At 53.5% G+C, this 17,573-nt stretch overlaps 1 protein-coding gene across 2 annotated transcripts in view; it reads left to right on the top strand.

Annotated features, from left to right (window-relative positions):
* CSMD2 (CUB and Sushi multiple domains 2) overlaps positions 1 to 17,573 on the top strand; it is a 263,996-nt gene that overhangs the window by 229,377 nt on the left and 17,046 nt on the right. For both annotated transcript variants that reach the window (XM_071453356.1, XM_071453355.1), the window contains 14 exons: positions 811 to 891; positions 979 to 1,092; positions 1,953 to 2,141; positions 3,637 to 3,783; positions 4,405 to 4,593; positions 5,482 to 5,667; positions 7,151 to 7,345; positions 9,176 to 9,349; positions 10,453 to 10,626; positions 11,152 to 11,325; positions 12,119 to 12,307; positions 13,868 to 14,041; positions 15,112 to 15,294; positions 16,124 to 16,300. In XM_071453356.1, the coding sequence (XP_071309457.1) occupies positions 811 to 891; positions 979 to 1,092; positions 1,953 to 2,141; positions 3,637 to 3,783; positions 4,405 to 4,593; positions 5,482 to 5,667; positions 7,151 to 7,345; positions 9,176 to 9,349; positions 10,453 to 10,626; positions 11,152 to 11,325; positions 12,119 to 12,307; positions 13,868 to 14,041; positions 15,112 to 15,294; positions 16,124 to 16,300 (2,346 nt within the window). The remainder of the gene's footprint in view (positions 1 to 810; positions 892 to 978; positions 1,093 to 1,952; positions 2,142 to 3,636; positions 3,784 to 4,404; positions 4,594 to 5,481; positions 5,668 to 7,150; positions 7,346 to 9,175; positions 9,350 to 10,452; positions 10,627 to 11,151; positions 11,326 to 12,118; positions 12,308 to 13,867; positions 14,042 to 15,111; positions 15,295 to 16,123; positions 16,301 to 17,573) is intronic.

Genomic DNA, 17,573 nt, shown 5'->3' with positions numbered 1-17,573 from the left:
CAGCTCATTGTTTTTCCACAAAATCTTTCAAACCATTTTTTTCTAGGACGTTTTTCAGCCCAGTTTTTTCCCAAAAACATTGTCCAGGAGCACCCAAAAATCTTCCTATTGGTGTGGACGGAAAATCAGGACACAAATTCCTGCCTTCATCTCTGTGGGATTTGTGGGGGAGAAAGGTCTGGTTGGATTTGGCCAATTCTGTTTCCTTGTGGAAAGGGAGGAATTTCCTGGTGGGGAGGGAGAATTTTCCTTATGGGGAGGGAGGATTTTCCTTGTGGAAAAGGAGGGATTTCCTGGTGGAGAGGGAGCAATTTCCTTGTGGAAAAAGCAGAATTTCCTGGGGAAAGGCAGGAATTTCCTGGTGGAAAAAGCAGAATTTCCTGGTGGAAAGACAGGAATTTCCTGGTGGAGAGGGAGGATTTTCCTGGTGGAAAAGGAGGAATTTTCTTGTGGGGAGGGAGAAATTTCCTTGTGGAAAGGGAGGAGTTTCCTAATGGAGAGGGAAGATTTTCCTGGTGGAAAGGGAGGAATTTCCTTATGGAAAAAGCAGAATTTCCTGGTGGAAAGACAGGAGCTTCCTGGTGGAGAGGGAGGATTTTCCTGGTGGAAAAGGAGGAGTTTCCTTGTGGCGCGGGAGGAATTTCCTGCTGGGGAGGGAGGAACATCTTGATGGAGAGGGAGGAATTTCCTCGTGGAAAAGGAGGAGTTTTCTGGTGGAAAAGGGAGGAATTTCCTGGTGGGGAGGGAGGAATTTCCCTGCTTCCACCGTGGCTGCCTTCAGGATGTGCTGCTCCTCCCTTGCTTTCCCAGCTTTCCAGCTTTTCCGCTGCCAGCCTCCCACCATGGTCCCCAACGCCGAGATCATCACAGAGAACGAGGAGTTCAACATCGGTAAAACCTCCCCTCATCCTCATCCTCATTCCCCCTTTCTTCTTACTGCACTTCCCCCTGCCATCCCTGTTTTCCATCCTTTTCCAGGTGACATCGTCAGGTACCGGTGCCTCCCCGGCTTCACCCTGATTGGGAACGAAATCCTCACCTGCAAACTGGGCACCCACCTGCAGTTTGAGGGACCCCCACCCACCTGTGAAGGTAAAAAAATCCATAAATCCCTCACTTCCCTGCACAGGGAAGGACCTGGGGGAGGTTTTTTGGCACGTTTCTCATCCTTGGGGTTCATTTTCCCATTTCTAGGAGTGTGGGATTTTTTGGGAGGAGGGAGTGAGGCCCTCCCTGAGCAGGAATTGGAGTTCTCATGTCCCTGTTAACAATTCCACGGGGTGAGCTGTTTTCAGATATTCCTGGAGAGGTTTTCGTGCCTCAGGAGAGTTCTGGTTGTGGTGCTGCTCGTTTTGGGAGAGGTCAAGGCATTGGGAATGATTTGTTGGCTTTGCTGCTTCTTTCTCCTTTCTTTAAGTGTGACAATTGTTGGGATTTGTGGGATTTTGGGATTCTTTGAGCCCCAGGGATCAAAGCAGTGGGAATGGTTTGTTGGCTTTGCTGCTTTTTCCTCCTTTCTTGGAGTGTTACAATTGTTGGGATTTATGGGATTTTGGGAGGAGGGAGTGAGACCCTCCCTGAGCAGGAGTTGGAGTTCTCATGTCCCAATTAACAATTCCATGGGGTGAGCTGTGGTTCCAGCTTTTGTTCTGACAGAGTTTCCAGATATTCCTGGAGAGATTTTTGTGCCTCAGGAGAGTTCTGGTTGTGGTGCTGCTCATTTTGGGAGAGGTCAAGGCATTGGGAATGGTTTGTTGGCTTTGCTGCTTTTTGCTCCTTTGGGTGTGACAATTGTTGGGATTTGTGGGGTTTGGGGATTCTTTGAGCCCCGGGGATCAAGGAGTGCAGGGGTCGTGCTCTGCCCTGAGCTGGCTCATCAGGACAGACCCTGTGCTTCCATCCTTCCTCTGAAATAATGTTCATTTCCACTGGATGTCCATTTCCATCCCCAGTGCACTGCCCCATGAACCAGCTGATGACGGATTCCACCGGGGTGATCCTGAGCCAGAGCTTCCTGGGGAGCTACCCCCACTTCCAGACCTGCTCCTGGGTGGTGAAGGTGGAGCCAGGCTACAACATCTCCCTCACCATCGAGTACTTCCTCAGCGAGAAGCAGTTTGACGAGTTTGAAATCTTTGATGGTGAGAGATTCCCTCCCCTTCCATCCCAAACCTTCCTGGGGTGCCATAATCCCAACCAGTCAAGGGGGAAAGAGCATTCCAGGGCCAGCTTCCCACCTGGAGCCTCCTGCTGGCCTTCTGGAAAGCTCCTCACTGATTCCTGGCATAAGGAAACAGATACAATTTCATTTTTTGGGATGGATCTGAAGGATTTTTCCAAGGGGCAGGAGCTGGGTGTGATGGTGTTCACAGGGGTCCCAGGATGAGAGAAGAGATGAGAATGTTGACCCCATGTTTCAGAGGGCTTGATTTATTATTTTATTATATACATTATATTAAAATTATACTAAAGGAATAGAAAGGATTTCATCAGAAGGTTGGCAAGGAACAGAAAAGGAATGGAATGATAACAAAAGCTCATGTCTCAGAGAGTCCGAGCCAGCTGGGCTGTGATTGGCCATTAATTAGAAACAACCACATGAGCCCAATCCCAGCTGCACCTGTTGCATTCCACAGCAGCAGATAATCATTGTTTGCATTTTGTTCCTGAGGCCTCTCAGCTTCTCAGGAGAAAAAAAATCCTAAGGAAAGGATTTTCCATAAAAGATGTCTGTGACAGTTGGGAAGCTCCTGGGAGGGGGATGGCAGCAGAGATTGCTGCAGGGGATGAGCTGGGAAAGTGGGAATTCTCCTCCTTGGAGGCCACAGGGAGGGGATTCTCCAGCCCCAGGAGTTCCTGGGAATGGGGAGGGGATTCTCAGGATAAACAGGCACAGGGGCTGTGCTGGTGCTCCTGGGGTCACCATGGGCATCTGAGCAAATTCCTGCTTTCCCTGTGATCTGCTTTGCTCCTGGATGCCAGGAGCAGGATGTGAGCCCTGGAACTCCACAGGGAGCTGGAGCTGCCTTTCCTCAGGGAAATCTCCTGTGCCCCTTCCTCCTCCTGCAGGGACACTGAGCCCCACTGAGCTCCATGGCTGCTGTGATGTTGTGTTTGTGGGGTGCCCCATGGCAGGAAGGAGTGATGAATCTGACTCCATCAGAAGGCTAATTTATTATTTTATGACACTGTATTATATTAAAAAATGCTATAGTACACTAACTAAAGAATACAGAAAGGATACAGACAGAATGCTAAAAAGATAATAATGAAACCCATGACTCTTTCCAAAGTCCCAACACAGCTGGGCCCTGATTGGCCAAGGAGTCAAAACAACTCACAGCAGAATCCAATGGACCAATCACCTGTGGGTAAACAATCTCCAAACACATTCCACATGTGAGCACAACACAGGAGAAGCAAATCAGATAAGAATTGTTTTCCTTTTTAAACACATTCCAAAGCAGCAAAACACAGGAGAAGCAAATCAGATAATATCATTTTCCTTTTTTTTTCTTTTTCTCTGAGGTTTCTCAGCTTCCCAGGAGAAAAATCCTGGGCGAAGGGATTTTTTCCAAAAAAATATGAATACCACACTGTGACTTGTTCCTTTTCCCTGTCCCCTCTTCTTGGCAGGTCCCTCAGGGCAGAGCCCCCTGCTGCTGTCCCTCAGTGGGAATTACTCAGCCCCTCTGACTGTCACCAGCAGCGGCAGCAGCGTTTTCCTGCGCTGGTCCTCCGACCATGCCTACAACAGGAAAGGCTTCAAAATCCGCTACTCTGGTGAGTCCCAGCTGCCTCTGCCAGCAGCAGGAGCAGCTCCACAGCCAGGAGAATCCATGGGATTCCTGCAGAGATCCAGCTGACAGGGCAGGAGCTGCCAAGGCAGGGGAGGCACCAAGCCTGGTGTGTTCTGAGCTGGGGAGGTTGGGAAAGGCAGGGTCTGTCCAGGAGAAACCTTGGAGCTTTGGCTCAGTCTCAGCCACGCTGTAACAATCAGGACCAGGACTGTGGGATCACAATCAGGAGAAATTCCAGGGAGAAACCTTGGAGCTTTGGCTCATTTCCCAAGCACTCCTCAGAACCAGAAGCCTGATGTGGAGAGTCAGTGATGCCAGGGACTGGATATTGGGAGAGGTTTCTGGGTGAGGCAGTGGCCAGACACTGGAAAAGTCTGTCCAGGCTTTGCTCAGCAAATGAATTAAGGAATATTTAATTACCAGAAACAACTCCTTATTCCTGGAGCTGGGTGAAGCTCAGACCAGAGCCCTGCACTCCATCCCTGCTTCAACTCCGCGTTCATCCGTCGCCGATTTTTGTTCTGGGATTTTTGGGGAAGCTCGGTGTGATTTCTGGGAGTGGGAAGGGAATGACCAGTTTGCTTTTGCCTGCCCTCCTTGCCAGCTCCCTACTGCAGCCTCCCTCAGCCCCCAGCCCACGGGATGATCCTGAGCCACTCCGGGCTGCGCCCCGGCAGCTCCGTGCGCTTTGGCTGCGACGCCGGCTACCGCCTGGTGGGACACAGCACCTCCACCTGCACCCAGCACCCCCAGGGCCACTTCCACTGGAGGGAAGCCATCCCCCTGTGCCAAGGTGAGAGCAGGGACGCGTTGGGATCGAGTTCTGAGAGTCCCTGGAAAAGCAGGGGGAAAAAAACGATATTGGAATTGGGTAACTGGGTGTTGAGAACCAGCTCGGAGCGCTGAGGGTGATCCTCGTCCGCAAGGCTTTGGGAATAGATGGCAAAGAGGGAAGGGAATGACTGGGAGCTGGAAAAGAGCAGCAGGGAAAAGGTTGGATTTTCCAGGTGCTTTCTTTTCCCTGGGAGAGCCATTGGTATTCAGCCTGGCAGCCTGTCTAGACATCAGGCCTTGGAGAGGGATTGGCCAGCCCTGAGCTCGCTGCAGTGACACTCCTGTCACCACCAGTGCTGCCAGGGATGGGTCTGATCCTGCCTCTGGAGCTGCTGGCACCTCTCAGAATTCCAGCACCTGCCAGCTGCTCTGGGATCCTGCTCCATGCTGGAGCAGGAGTGGGATAAAATCTGGGCTTTGCATGGGGAGAGAACCAGGGCTCTGCTGCTGCTGCTGCACAGGCTCACTGTCTAACACAGGTGATATGTATTGGGAAGTTATTGTAAATATTGTACAGGTAGTTTTTAGTATAAAAGATATCAGTGCCCCGGGGGGCAGGCAGAGTGCCTCTGTCTGCCTTGGCTGGACAGGAGAAAAAAATTTATAGATAAGATACAAGAAACAACCTTGAGACCAAGAAATGAGGAGCTCTGACTCCTTCTTTAAGTGCCAGGCTGGGAAAAGAGACTTTCTAGCATTTCTTGGGGTCACTCTGACCAGCTAGAGACCCTGACAATCCTTTATGAAGGGTGGGCACTCCCAGTAGGGATCCGGGATTGCGGTTTGGGATAGAACCAGCAGCTCCCCGATTTTTATTTTTTGTTTAAGATGTGTTTTCTCTTCCCAGCTCTCTCCTGTGGCATTCCCAGAGCCCCAAGGAACGGGGTTGTCTTTGGGAAGGAGTACACAGTGGGCACCAAGGCCGTGTACCAGTGCAATGAGGGATTCCAGCTGCAGCCCGGCGCCGAGCCCAGCGCTGAGTGCCTGCAGGAGGGAGTGTGGAGCAACGGGAACCAGCCCCCTCTGTGCCTGGGTGAGCGGGGACTGGGGCTCTCCACACACCAGGGAGGCCTTTTGGGGCTGCCAGAAAAAAACACAGGCCAGGCAAAATTAAAAAGTCTAAAGCAGTTCTGTTTATTGAAGGGCTTTCAGGGGCATTTAGGGCAGATGGAGCCCCCCAGGGGCTGCACCCAAAATGGACAATGGGTCATAGTTTTTCACACTTTTGTAAGTTTGGTCCATTTGCATATTGGGGGTTAATTTCCAAATTACCTTCAGGTAACAAAGTAATTTACCCCAAGTTTGCTCCCCCAACCCACTTTTGTTTCCATTTCTCAGAGCCTGAAGCAGTGAGGTGTCCCTGATTCCCATTTTATGATTTAAACACCACTGCAAGGGGCTTTTCTCTTTGGATTTCAGGCATCATCACCACTTACAACATTATCCACAAAATTTTCCTTTGAGTTCTCAACAACAGCCCCACCAGGGGATGCACCCCTTGTGGTGGTGTTCACAGGGGTCCCAGGATGAGGGAAGAGATGAGGATCTGACTCCATGTTTCAGAAGGCTGATTTATTATTTTATGATATATATTGTATTAAAAGAAAATTATATACTAAAACTATACTAAAAGAATAGAAGAAAGGATTTCATCAGAAGGCTGGAAAAGAATAGAAAGGAATGGAATGATAATAAAATCTTGTGATTGACCAGAGAGTCCGAGCCAGCTGGGCTGTGATTGGCCATTAATTAAAAACAACCACAGGAGACCAATCAAAGATGCACCTGTTGCATTCCACAGCAGCAGATAATTATTGTGCACATTTCATTTCTGAGGCCTCTCAGCTTCTCAGGAGGAAAAGGATTTTTCATAAAATATATCCGTAACGCACCCCTCATTAAAAACACACCACAATGGGACTTTTTTTGGGGGGGTTGAAACCTCACTGAACTAGCTCTGTGTCCCGTGTGCCGTGTCCCGTGTGCCGTGTTCTCTGTGCCATGTCCCGTGTGCCATGTCCCGTGTGCCATTTCCCGTGTGCCGTGTTCTCTGTGCCATTTTCCGTGTGCCATTTTCCATGTGCCATTTTCCGTGTGCCATGTTCTCTGTGCCATGTCCCGTGTGCCATTTTCCGTGTGCCATTTTCCGTGTGCCATTTTCCGTGTGCCATGTCCCATGTGCCATTTCCCGTGTGCCATGTTCTCTGTGCCATGTTCCGTGTGCCATTTCCCGTGTGCCATGTTCTCTGTGCCATGTCCCGTGTGCCATGTTCTCTGTGCCATGTCCCGTGTGCCATGTCCCATGTGCCATGTCCCATGTGCCATGTCCCATGTGCCATGTCCCGTGTGCCATATCCCATGTACCATCTTCTCTGTGCCATGTCCCGCGTGCCATGTCCCGCGTGCCATGTCCCGCGTGCCATGTTCTCTGTGCCATTTCCCGTGTGCCATGTTCTCTGCCATGTCCCGCGTGCCATGTCCCATGTGCCATGTTCTCTGTGCCATTTCCCCCCCAGCTGTGACGTGCCCCGACGTGGGCAGCATCGCGGTGGAGCACGGCCGCTGGCGCCTCACCTACGAGGTGCAGTACCACTACAACGCCCAGCTGATGCTCATCTGTGACCCTGGCTACTACTACACGGGCCAGAGGGTCATCCGCTGCCAGGCCAACGGCACCTGGAGCATCGGGCAGCCCGTGCCCACCTGCAAAAGTAAGAGCAGGGGCACCCCAGGGTGGCACCGGCGGCCGGGGCTGTGTTTGGGGTCAGTAAATGCCAGCCCTGGGGGTTTCAGGGTGGTGCTGGTGGGTGATCGTACCTTTGGGTACAGGGTGGTATGGTTTGGTGAAGAATTTTGGGAGGAAATCCATCCCTGGGAGGCCAGGGAGTGGTTGGGATGGATTCCACAGGGCTGGTTTTGTGTTTGGGGTCAGCAAATGCCAACCTTGGGGGTTTCAGGGTGGTGCTGGTGGGTGATCGTACCTTTGGGTACAGGGTGGGATGGTTTGGTGAAGAATTTTGGGAGGAAATCCATCCCTGGGAGGGCAGGGAGGGGCTGGGATGGATTTCACAGGGCTGGTTTTGTGTTTGGGGTCAGCAAATGCCAAACTTGGGGGTTTCAGGGTGGTGCTGGTGGGTGACCATGGATAACCAAGGAGATGGTGCCCTTTGGGTACAGGATAGGATGGTTTGGTGCAGATTTTGGGTAGGAAATTTATCCCTGGAAAGGCAGGGAGGGGCTGGGATGGATTTCCCAGAGGAGCTGTGGCTGCCCCATCCTTCCCAACCCACCCCATCCCTGGAAGTGTCCCAGGCCATGCTGCAGCAAACTGGGATCATGGAAGGTGTCTGACTGTGGGGTAGAACTTTAATTCCTCCTGGCAGCAGCTGAGGCAGAGACAGCAGAGCTGCTGGAAGGGAGCTGGGATGCAGGGAGATGCCTGGATGTGACTCCTGGTTTAATCCCAGCACTTCCCTGGGATCTCAGGCCCTTCAGCTCAGCTGTTGCTGTGGGGTCCCTGCAGCTTCTCTGTCACAGCTGCTCTGAAGTCAGGGCTTTTAAGGAGGAAAAATAAAGAATTCTGCTGTCAAGCCTCAGCTCTCACACAAACACCAGGTTTACAAGGGTAACAGTGTCACCTGCAAATCAAACCCAACGGGGCACGCCAGCAGCCCTCAGTTGTTCTGACACCACTGCTGTGCTTTGCATCTCTCCTTTTGTCAGAGGTGGAGGGTTTTTCTCTCCAAGTGCAGACAGAGGCAGCAAAACCTCTCCTTCCCTGCTGCCTGCCTTTGTTTGTGGAGCTGTGACTGCTGGTGTGGGTGACAGATGTACTTTTCCCCCTGCCAGCTCTTCCTCTGGATCCGGGAGCAGGAGCCTGACCTCCTTTTGTCCCCTCAGCCTTATTGCCACCTAAATCCAAGTGACAGGATCTTGGCAGCGCCCCGAGGTCAGGAGCACCCAGCGGGAGCTCTGGAGGGTTGGCAGAGCTTGAAGGCAGAGAAAATGAAGATAAAACCAAGAGTTCTGAGGGGGAGTTGGGTTTGCAGAGGCTCCTGCATCCCACAAACCCAGCTGGGATCTGCAGATCTTGGGATTTCAGCTTGTGGGGGAAAGCTGGGTGTCACTTTCAATTAGGAGCTTTGTGCCATTCCAAGGTCAGGCTGGACAGGGCTTGGAGCAACCTGGCCTAGTGGGAGATGTCCCCAGTCATGGCCTTTAAGGCCCCTTCCATGATTCTGTGGGTTTTCTGGGAATCAGGCTTAATGACAGAAAAATATTCCTGTGTGAGGAAGTTCGGGTGTGAAAAAATCCTTTGGCTCCTTCCCAGCCTGTCTTTAGTGCTTCCCCTGTGTCCTGAAGCATAAATATTAACAGCTCTTATTTTTGTCACCTCGCCTAGCATGGCTCTGGAATTATCACAATTCCTGGAATTATTTAATGAACTTTCCCACTCCAGCAACAACTCCCGGTGCCGTGCCTGGATGCATTCCTCCAAAACTCAACCTGTTCTCTCACTTGTCCTTTGGGATCTGTCCTAGTTATCTCCTGTGGGGACCTGCCCACGCCTCCCAACGGGAACAAGATCGGGACCCTCACCAGCTATGGGGCCACTGCCATCTTCTCCTGCAACACTGGCTACACCCTGGTGGGCTCCCGGGTCAGGGAGTGCATGGCCAATGGGCTCTGGAGCGGGGCTGAGGTCAGGTGTCTGGGTAGGTACCCCTTGGGAGCTCCTGTGGCACCCACGGTGGTGGGAGAGGATCCTCGGGAGGGAACGGGGGGTTTAGGGACTGATATCCACCCTGCGGGGTTTGGAGGGGATGTAAAAGGGAGGCAGGGTTGGATCCCTGCATCCTCGGGAGGTGTGAGGTGTTGGGAGAGTTTTGGGGTGGGGATGGTTGGTTGGGACTGCAGAGCCTGGAGGTGGAAGAGGATGGGTTTGGGTTGGATATTGGGGTGGATTCTTCCCCATGAACAGCATGGTATGGATTGCCCAGAGAAGCTGCAGCTGCCCCATGCCTGGAAGTGTCCAAGGAGAGGCTGGACAGGGCTTGGAGTGACCAGGGATGGTGGAAGGTGTCCCTGTGAACAACCCTTATGTTCCCTTCCAACCCAAACCAGTCTGAGCATCTCCAAACCCCATCCATGCCCAGAGAATCTGTGGCTGCCCCAGCCACAGCTGGAAGCATCCAAGGAGAGGTTGGACAGGGTGACCTGGCATGGTGGAAGGTGTCCCTGTGAGCAACCCTTACATTCCCTTCCAACCATGGTGGAAGGTGTCCTTGTGGACAATCCTTCCATTCCCTTCCAACCATGGTGGAAGGTGTCCTTGTGGACAATCCTTCCATTCCCTTCCAACCCAAACCAATCTGGGCATCTCCAGATCCCATCCATGCCCAGAAAAGCTGTGGCTGCCCCATGCCTGGAAGTGTCCAAGGAGAGGTTGGACAGGGATTGGAGTGACCAGGGATGGTGGAAAGTGTCCCTGTGGACAACCTTGATGTTTCCTTCCAACCGTGGTGGAAGGTGTCCCTGTCCTTACGTTCCCTTCCAACCCAAGCCAATCTGGGCATCATGAACCCCATCCACGCCCAGAGAAGCTGTGGCTGCCCCATCCACAGCTGGAAGTGTCCAAGGAGAGGTTGGACAGGGTGGCCATGGATGGTGGAAGGTGTCCCTGTGAACAATCCCTTCCAACCCCACCCAGTCCGGGCTTCTCTTCACCCCAGTCCCGCAGAGATCCTTTGGGGCGATGCCCTTTGGGGACGCCTTTGCTGGGCTCTCCAGCTGATTGCTGCTGTTCTGCCCCCTCCAGCCGGGCACTGTGGCGTGCCCAGCCCCATTGTGAACGGGCAGATCAACGGCGAGAACTACAACTACCGTGGCAGCGTGGTGTACCAGTGCCAGCCCGGCTTCCGCCTCATCGGCATGTCCGTGCGCATCTGCCAGCAGGACCACCGCTGGTCCGGGAAAACGCCTGTCTGTGTGCGTAAGTACTTGTCATTCCTTCAGCCTGGGGGGACATCCCGGCCTGGGAGGGGCTGGGGAAGGGGCTGGGGAAGGGGCTGGGCAGAGCTCACACCCCCAGAGTGTGGGGTGGTTGAGGTATGAGGTGGCCGTGCGCGCACGTTCGGAGTGTTTTGCTGTCGAGACTCCATTTTCTTCATGCAGGAACAAAAGAGTTTGGATGCCTGGGGTGGTGCGGGATTAGGAGCAGGAGCTGGGATTTTTGGAGAGGGATATGTGGTGTAAATCAGTGGGATCCTGGCACTCGCCTGCCTGGAGAGGGATGAAGGGAATTCCTGGATGGAGGGAGTTCCTGAAGCCAATAAAACCTTAAAAAATCCCTTTCTTTCAATGTCATCCTCTATCTCAGCAGAGCAGGCCCCAAATCTTTGGGTTTTGGGATTGATGTGGGGGGTTTTATGCTCTTCTCCCTTCACAACTTTTTCCAGTGAATAATCCACTTTTCTCCAGGAATAAATCCAGTGACATTTCCATTTTGTCCTTGCAGCCATCACCTGTGGCCACCCTGGCAACCCCCCCAACGGCCTCACCCAGGGCTCCCAGTTCAACCTCAACGACGTGGCCAAATTCCAGTGCAACCCTGGCTTCCGCCTGGAGGGAGCATCCCAGTCCCAGTGCCTGGCCAATGGCCAGTGGAGCAGCACCCTGCCCTCCTGCCGAGGTCAGTCTGGGCCTTCCCTGGGCATTTCTCCACGGTCCCAAGCCAGAAATCCCCTGGAAGCCACCCAGGGGATGTTGGAGATGCCAGGGCTGCTGTAAATCCCATGGGATTTTCTCACCTTGCTGCGTTCTCCAAGGTGTTGGAGTGTGTTGGAAAAGGAAATTCGGGATCAGACCCAAATTTGGGGTTAGAGGGTGTTAAAGGCAGGCACAGCCCTACAAACACACCCTGCTGGTCACAATCCATGGCCATGGAAAATCAGGATCTCTCCTCTGCTCCCCCCAAATCACCTTGTCCAACCTCCTCGTTCATCTTCCCAGGAAATACCTTCCCACAGCTTTGTGCAGAGCCCTCTTCCCTCTTTCCCCATGGGATCAGCACTCAGGTTCACTTCCCAAATCCCCTCCCCTCCCTGCACTCCCTCCCTCTGCATTCCCCTAATCCAGGATCTCTGCCCATGCTGGATTATCAATTATTCCCAAAAAATCCCAGTTTGGGATCAGTTATCCCCATCTGGATAATCTCAATCCCAATTTGGGGCTGGATATCCAGCCTCTGCTGCTGGGTGAGACCCTGCAGGATTGCCTGGACTCCCTTTTTCACCCCTTTCCACAAGAAATTTTTCCACTCCCACCCTCAAAAATATCGGAGGAGGGGAAAAAAAAATAAATTAAATCACAGCATAAAAATCTTTATAAAATCTTTTTTTTTTTTTTTGGAGAACCCCACATTTTCCGCCTCGCCCTTCGCCTCCCGTTATTTTTTCGGGTGTTGTTCTGTTGTTTGTTTGCAGTTGTGAACTGTTCTGACCCCGGGCACCTGGAAAACAGCGTCCGGCAAGTGCAGCCGAGCGGCCCCCACAGGTTCAGCTTCGGCACCACCGTGTCCTATCAGTGCATCCACGGATTCTATCTGTTGGGAACGCACGTCCTGACGTGCCAGGGAGATGGCACGTGGGACAGAGCCCTCCCCCAGTGCCTTTGTAAGTGGCCCCAACCCTCCCTTGCCTCCAGCCCACGAGGGAAAATCCATCAAGCCCCCCCAAAAAAAAATCCACCCAAAAAATAAAATCCACGTGGGAATGATCCCCGGTGGTTTCAGGGAGCTTCGCAGGGAAGGGGGTTTGGGGTTTGAGGAAAGGATTCTGCTAGAGGGAGTTCTCTTTGTAAGGGCAGGTGGATCCCAGTGGATTTTAGGGGTTCCAGGTAGAATCCCGGTGAATTTTGGGGGTTTGAGGAGAGGATCCTGCTGGGGGCATCCTCTGTGTAGGGACAGGTGTAATCCCAGTGGGTTTTTGGGGTTTGAGGAGAGGATACTGCTGGGGACATCCTCTGTGTGGGGACAGGCAGATCCTGATGCATTTTGAGGGTTCCAGGTGGAATCCCAATGGGTTTTGGGAGAGGCAAATGGGTTTTTGAGGAGAGGCATCCTGCTGAGGGCATTTTCTGTGTAGGGACAGGCAGATAGATCCCAACGGATTTGGGGGATTCCAGGTGGAATCCAAATGAATTTTGGGGTTCGAGGAAAGAATCCTGGTGGAGGAGGTCCTCTGTGTAGGGACAGGCAGATCCCAATGAATTTGGGGGATTCCGGGTGGAATCCCAATGGATTTTGGGGTTTGAGGAGAGGATCCAGCTGGGATAGTGCAGGTGGAGAGGGCAGGAGCAGCTCTGGAGCACAGGGAGGGCTCACCTGAGTGAGTGGAGACTCACCTGAGTGGCTGAGGGCTCACCTGAGTGGCTGAGGGCTCACCTGAGTGAGTGAGTGGGTCCCAGTCCTACACTGGGAATTTGGGATCCAGAGTGGATTTTAGCTGCCTCAGGGAGGTGCAGGCAGGAGCAGCCCCACCCCAGCATGACCAGTTTGTCCCTTTGGGCACTAAACCAGCTGCAATCCCATTCCCTGCCCAGCTCCAGACATTCCAATTGGCTTGAGCTGTTCCAAAGCTGGGATTGTTCCTTTTGTTTTTTCCACGTTTATCCCTCCACACCAATCCAACCGAGCAGTTTTGGGCACATTTTCCTCTCCTTTTGTCCTGTCCTCACCCCTTGCATGGATCCTGGGGAGCTGGTGAGTGATGATCCATATTCCCACAGCCGGGGGGGAATTCCTGTTAAAACCCCAATCCCGGGCTCCCTCAGCCCCCTTGAGCACAAGGGATCTCCTTCCTCCATTTTATCTCCCATAAATGTTGGGATTTGGAGGATTTGTGGGCATTTGGAAACCCAGGTCAATTTTACCACTGATTCCTTGGATTCCTGGGGTTCAAAATTTAAAAAAAAAGGAGATTTTCCCATATTTTTGTTTCCTGTGTGTTGAACTTCCCTGTGAGGATGGGGAGGCCTTGGCACACGTGCCAAGAGCAGCTGGAGGTGTCCCCATCCCTGGAAGTGTCCAAGGCCAGGCTGGACAGGGCTTGGAGCAGCCTGGGATAGGGAAAAGCATCCCTGCCCATGGAAAGGGTTGGAATTAACTGACATTTAAGGTCCCCCCAGGCCAGAATTGGGGATCCCCGGGGGCTGAAGCTGTGTCTCTGTTGCAGTGGTGTCGTGTGGCCACCCCGGGTCCCCTCCCCACGCGCAGATCTCGGGGGACAAGCACACGGTGGGCTCCGTGGTCAGGTACAGCTGCCTGGGCCGGCGCACGCTGGTGGGCAATGCCACAAGGATGTGCCAGCTGGACGGGCGCTGGAGCGGCTCCCTGCCACACTGCTCGGGTGAGGGCCCTTCAGGGGCACTGCAGGGCACACCGTCAGCTGGCCGTGGTCACCCAGCCATGGTCACCTGTTCGTGGTCACCCAGACACCGTCAGCTGGCTGTGGTCACCTGTTCATGGTCACCTGTTCATGGTCACTTGTTCGTGGTCACCCAGCCATGGTCGCCCAGCCATGGTCACCCGTTCATGGTCACCCAGCCATGGTCACCCGTTCATGGTCACCCAGCCATGGTCATCTGTTCATGGTCACCCATTCATGGTCACCCAGCCATGGTCAGCTAGCCATGGTCATCCATTTATGGTCACCCATTCATAGTCACCCAGCCAGAGTCACCCATTCATGGTCACCCATTCATGGTCACCCATTCATGGTCATCCAGCCATGGTCACCTGTTCATGGTCACCCAGCCAGCGTCACCCGTTCATGGTCACCCATTCATGGTCACTGTTCATGGTCACCATGTTCATGGTCACCATGTTCTTGGTCACCCTTTCATGGTCATCCAGCCATGGTCACCCAGCCACAGTCATCCATTTATGGTCAGCTGTTCATGGTCACCCAGCCATGGTCACCCATTCATGGTCACCATGGTCATCACCTCCCACCCATCATCACCTACTCCTTGTGCCTTGAGGAGGAGGCACCTCCCTTCCCTGAACCTCCCTTCCCTGAACCTCCCTTCCCTGAACTTCCTGAACTTTCTTGAACTTCCCTTCCTTAGACGTCCCCAACCCTTTTTTTCCCTTTTTTTCCCTTTTTTTCCCATTTCCCTTCCCTTCTTCCCATGCTCCAACCCCTCCTTGTTCCCTGAGGTTGCTCAGGGCTGGCTTGGAGCACGTGGGAATTTCCTTCACGGAGGGGAAACATCCCTGGGGCTGACGCTGGAGCCTCCACCTTGGGGTTCAGGAATTGTGGCCACGTTTGCATCCAGCTCAAAACCAGGGGGTGCTCCTGCAACCAGGGAATGTTTAACTTGGAATTCCACTGCTCTGCTGGGGGTGGAATTCCCGATGAGGGTGACAGGAGCCACCGTCCCTGGTGGCTCTGGTGACTCTGTGCTCTCCTGGCAGGGGGCAGCCAGGGCGTGTGTGGCGACCCCGGGATCCCTTCCCACGGCATCGGGCTGGGGGACGCCTTTGACGTGGGCAGCGTGGTGAGGTTCAGCTGCGAGCCCGGCTACGCCCTGCGCGGCTCCTCCGAGAGGATCTGCCACGCCAACGGCTCCTGGAGCGGCACGCAGCCCGAGTGCGAAGGTACCGCTGCGCCTCGGGGGCTCTTCTGCCATCCCCAGAGCTGCTCTGACATCCCCAGGGCTCTTCTGCCGTCCCCAGAGCTGCTCTGGTGTCCCCAGAATTGCTCTGATGTCCCCAGGGCTCTTCTGCTGTCCCCAGAGCTGCCCCAGTGTCCCCAGAACTGCTCTGCTGTCCCCAGGGCTCTTCTGCTGTCCCCAGAGCTGCCTCAGTGTCCCCAGAATTGCTCTGATGTCCCCAGGGCCGTTCTGGTGTCCCCAGAGCTGCCTCAGTGTCCCCAGAACTGCTCTGATGTCCCCAGAATTGCTCTGATGTCCCCAGAGCTGCTCCGGTGTCCCTAGAACTGCCCCACTGTCCCCAGAGTTGACCCGGTGTCCTCAGAGCTGCCCCAGTGTCCCCAGAATTGCTCTGACGTCCCCAGAGCTTCCCCAGTGTCCTCAGGACTGCTCTGGTGTCCCTTGGACTGCTCCACTGTCCCCAGAGCTGCTCCGGTGTCCCCAGAGCTGCCCTGGTGTCCCCAGAATTGCCCCAGAGTCCCCAGAATTTCTCTGATGTCCCCAGAGCTGCACCAGTGTCCCCAGAACTGCTGTACTGTCCCCAGAATTCCTCCAGTGTCCCCAGGATTGCCCTGATGTCCCTAGAATTCCTCTGATACTCCCAGGACTGCTCTGGTGTCCCCATAATGGCTCTGGTGTCCCCAGAAATGTTCTCACGTCTCCAGAATTTGCCTTTCCTGAGGACAGGCAATGCAGGAGGAACCCCTTCAGAGCCCTGGGGGTTGGTTTGTGGTTTCTGGGTGATTTTAATTCAATTTCCCCGTTTCCCCTGGCAGTGATTTCCTGCGGGAACCCCGGGACGCCCAGCAATGCCAGGGTGATCTTCAACGACGGCCTGGTGTTCTCCAGCTCCATCATCTACCAGTGCAGGGAGGGTTATTATTCCACTGGGGTGCTGAGCAGGCACTGCACCGTCAATGGCACCTGGACTGGGACCAGCCCCGAGTGCACTGGTGAGCACTGGTGGCACCTCAGGTTTTAATTTTTATATTTTTCAGGTTTTGTGCTGTTTTAGTGAGTGGGTCTGGGCTCCATGTCAGGGGATGGTGAGCTCTGTGCACAGAGCAGGGAGACAAAACAATTCCTGCTCCAGCTGGGGACCAAGGACAAATGATCCAAATCTCAACCCAAGAGCACAAACAGCGTGGGCTGGAGAGAGAAAAACAAGCAGGGTGGGACTGCATAATTGGACAATCAACCCCAATATGCAAATGGACCAAAACTTATAAAAATGTGAGACCTTGTAACCAGTCATCCATTTTTGTGACCATTTTGGTTCATCTTGGGCGTAGCCCTGGCTGGGCTCTTGTGCTGCCCAAGGTGGATCCATTGAGGCCTTTTAATAAATCCCTGCTTTATTTTTTAACTCTGTCCAGCCTCTGTTTTAGGGCAGCCGTCCCCAGGCATCACTGGGATTGAATCCTGCCACAGGGAGAGGGGAAGGATGAGCTGCCAGGCCCAGCTGTGCCCACATGGTGCCTTTTGGGGCTACCTAAAAACAGAGGCCACACAAAGTGAAAGGAATAAAAATCACTTCTATTTATTGAAGGCCCTTCAGGTACATTTAGGGCAGACAAAGCCCCCCAGGGGCTGCACCCAAAAAATGTACAATGGGTCATGGGTTTCACACTTTTATAAGTTTGGTCCATTTGCATATTGGGGGTTAATTAATTCCAATTCCAGCTTCAGCTAATGAAGTCATTGACCCCAAGTTTGCTCCCCCCAACTCCCTTTTGTTTCCATCTCTGGGGCCTGAGGCAGTGAGGTGTCCCTGACTGCCAGGCCTGGAGAGGAATTGTTGTGTCTGCCCCAAATGGGAAAGCAGCAGCTCCCACTGTGTGTGGAGTTTGGAGTTACACACTAAAGAACTGCAGGATTACAAATATATGGAAAATAGGAAAGCTGAAATCCTAAACACACGAGTGCCACCCTGAGAAACTCTGCTAAAGCCTGGCCTGGCACCAGCAGCAGCTCAGCCTGGGAATTCTGCTGGGACCTAATGGGAAAATCTTGCCCTGGGGTTGTGTTTTCCAGCTGGATGGAGGAAGCTCTAGGATAATTTTGGGAGTCGGTGTTGGCTGAGCTGGAGGGGCTCTCTGGGGCTGCTCCTGAGAGTGACATTGCTGGGGCAGGGCTGTGACCTCAGGGCTGGGAATGGGGTGGTGGCAAAGGTGGATTTACATCAGAGGCAGTGACTGGGCTAAGCGGGGAGTGCTGCGGGCAAAC

The sequence above is a fragment of the Agelaius tricolor genome, unplaced genomic scaffold, assembly GCF_023055355.1.
Source record: "Agelaius tricolor isolate 1412-34295 unplaced genomic scaffold, bAgeTri1.0.p SCAF_36, whole genome shotgun sequence".
In the NCBI taxonomy this organism is placed as follows: Eukaryota; Metazoa; Chordata; class Aves; order Passeriformes; family Icteridae; genus Agelaius; species Agelaius tricolor.
Note: the sequence above shows the minus strand (reverse complement) of the source record. Positions and strands in the feature narration are given on the sequence as shown.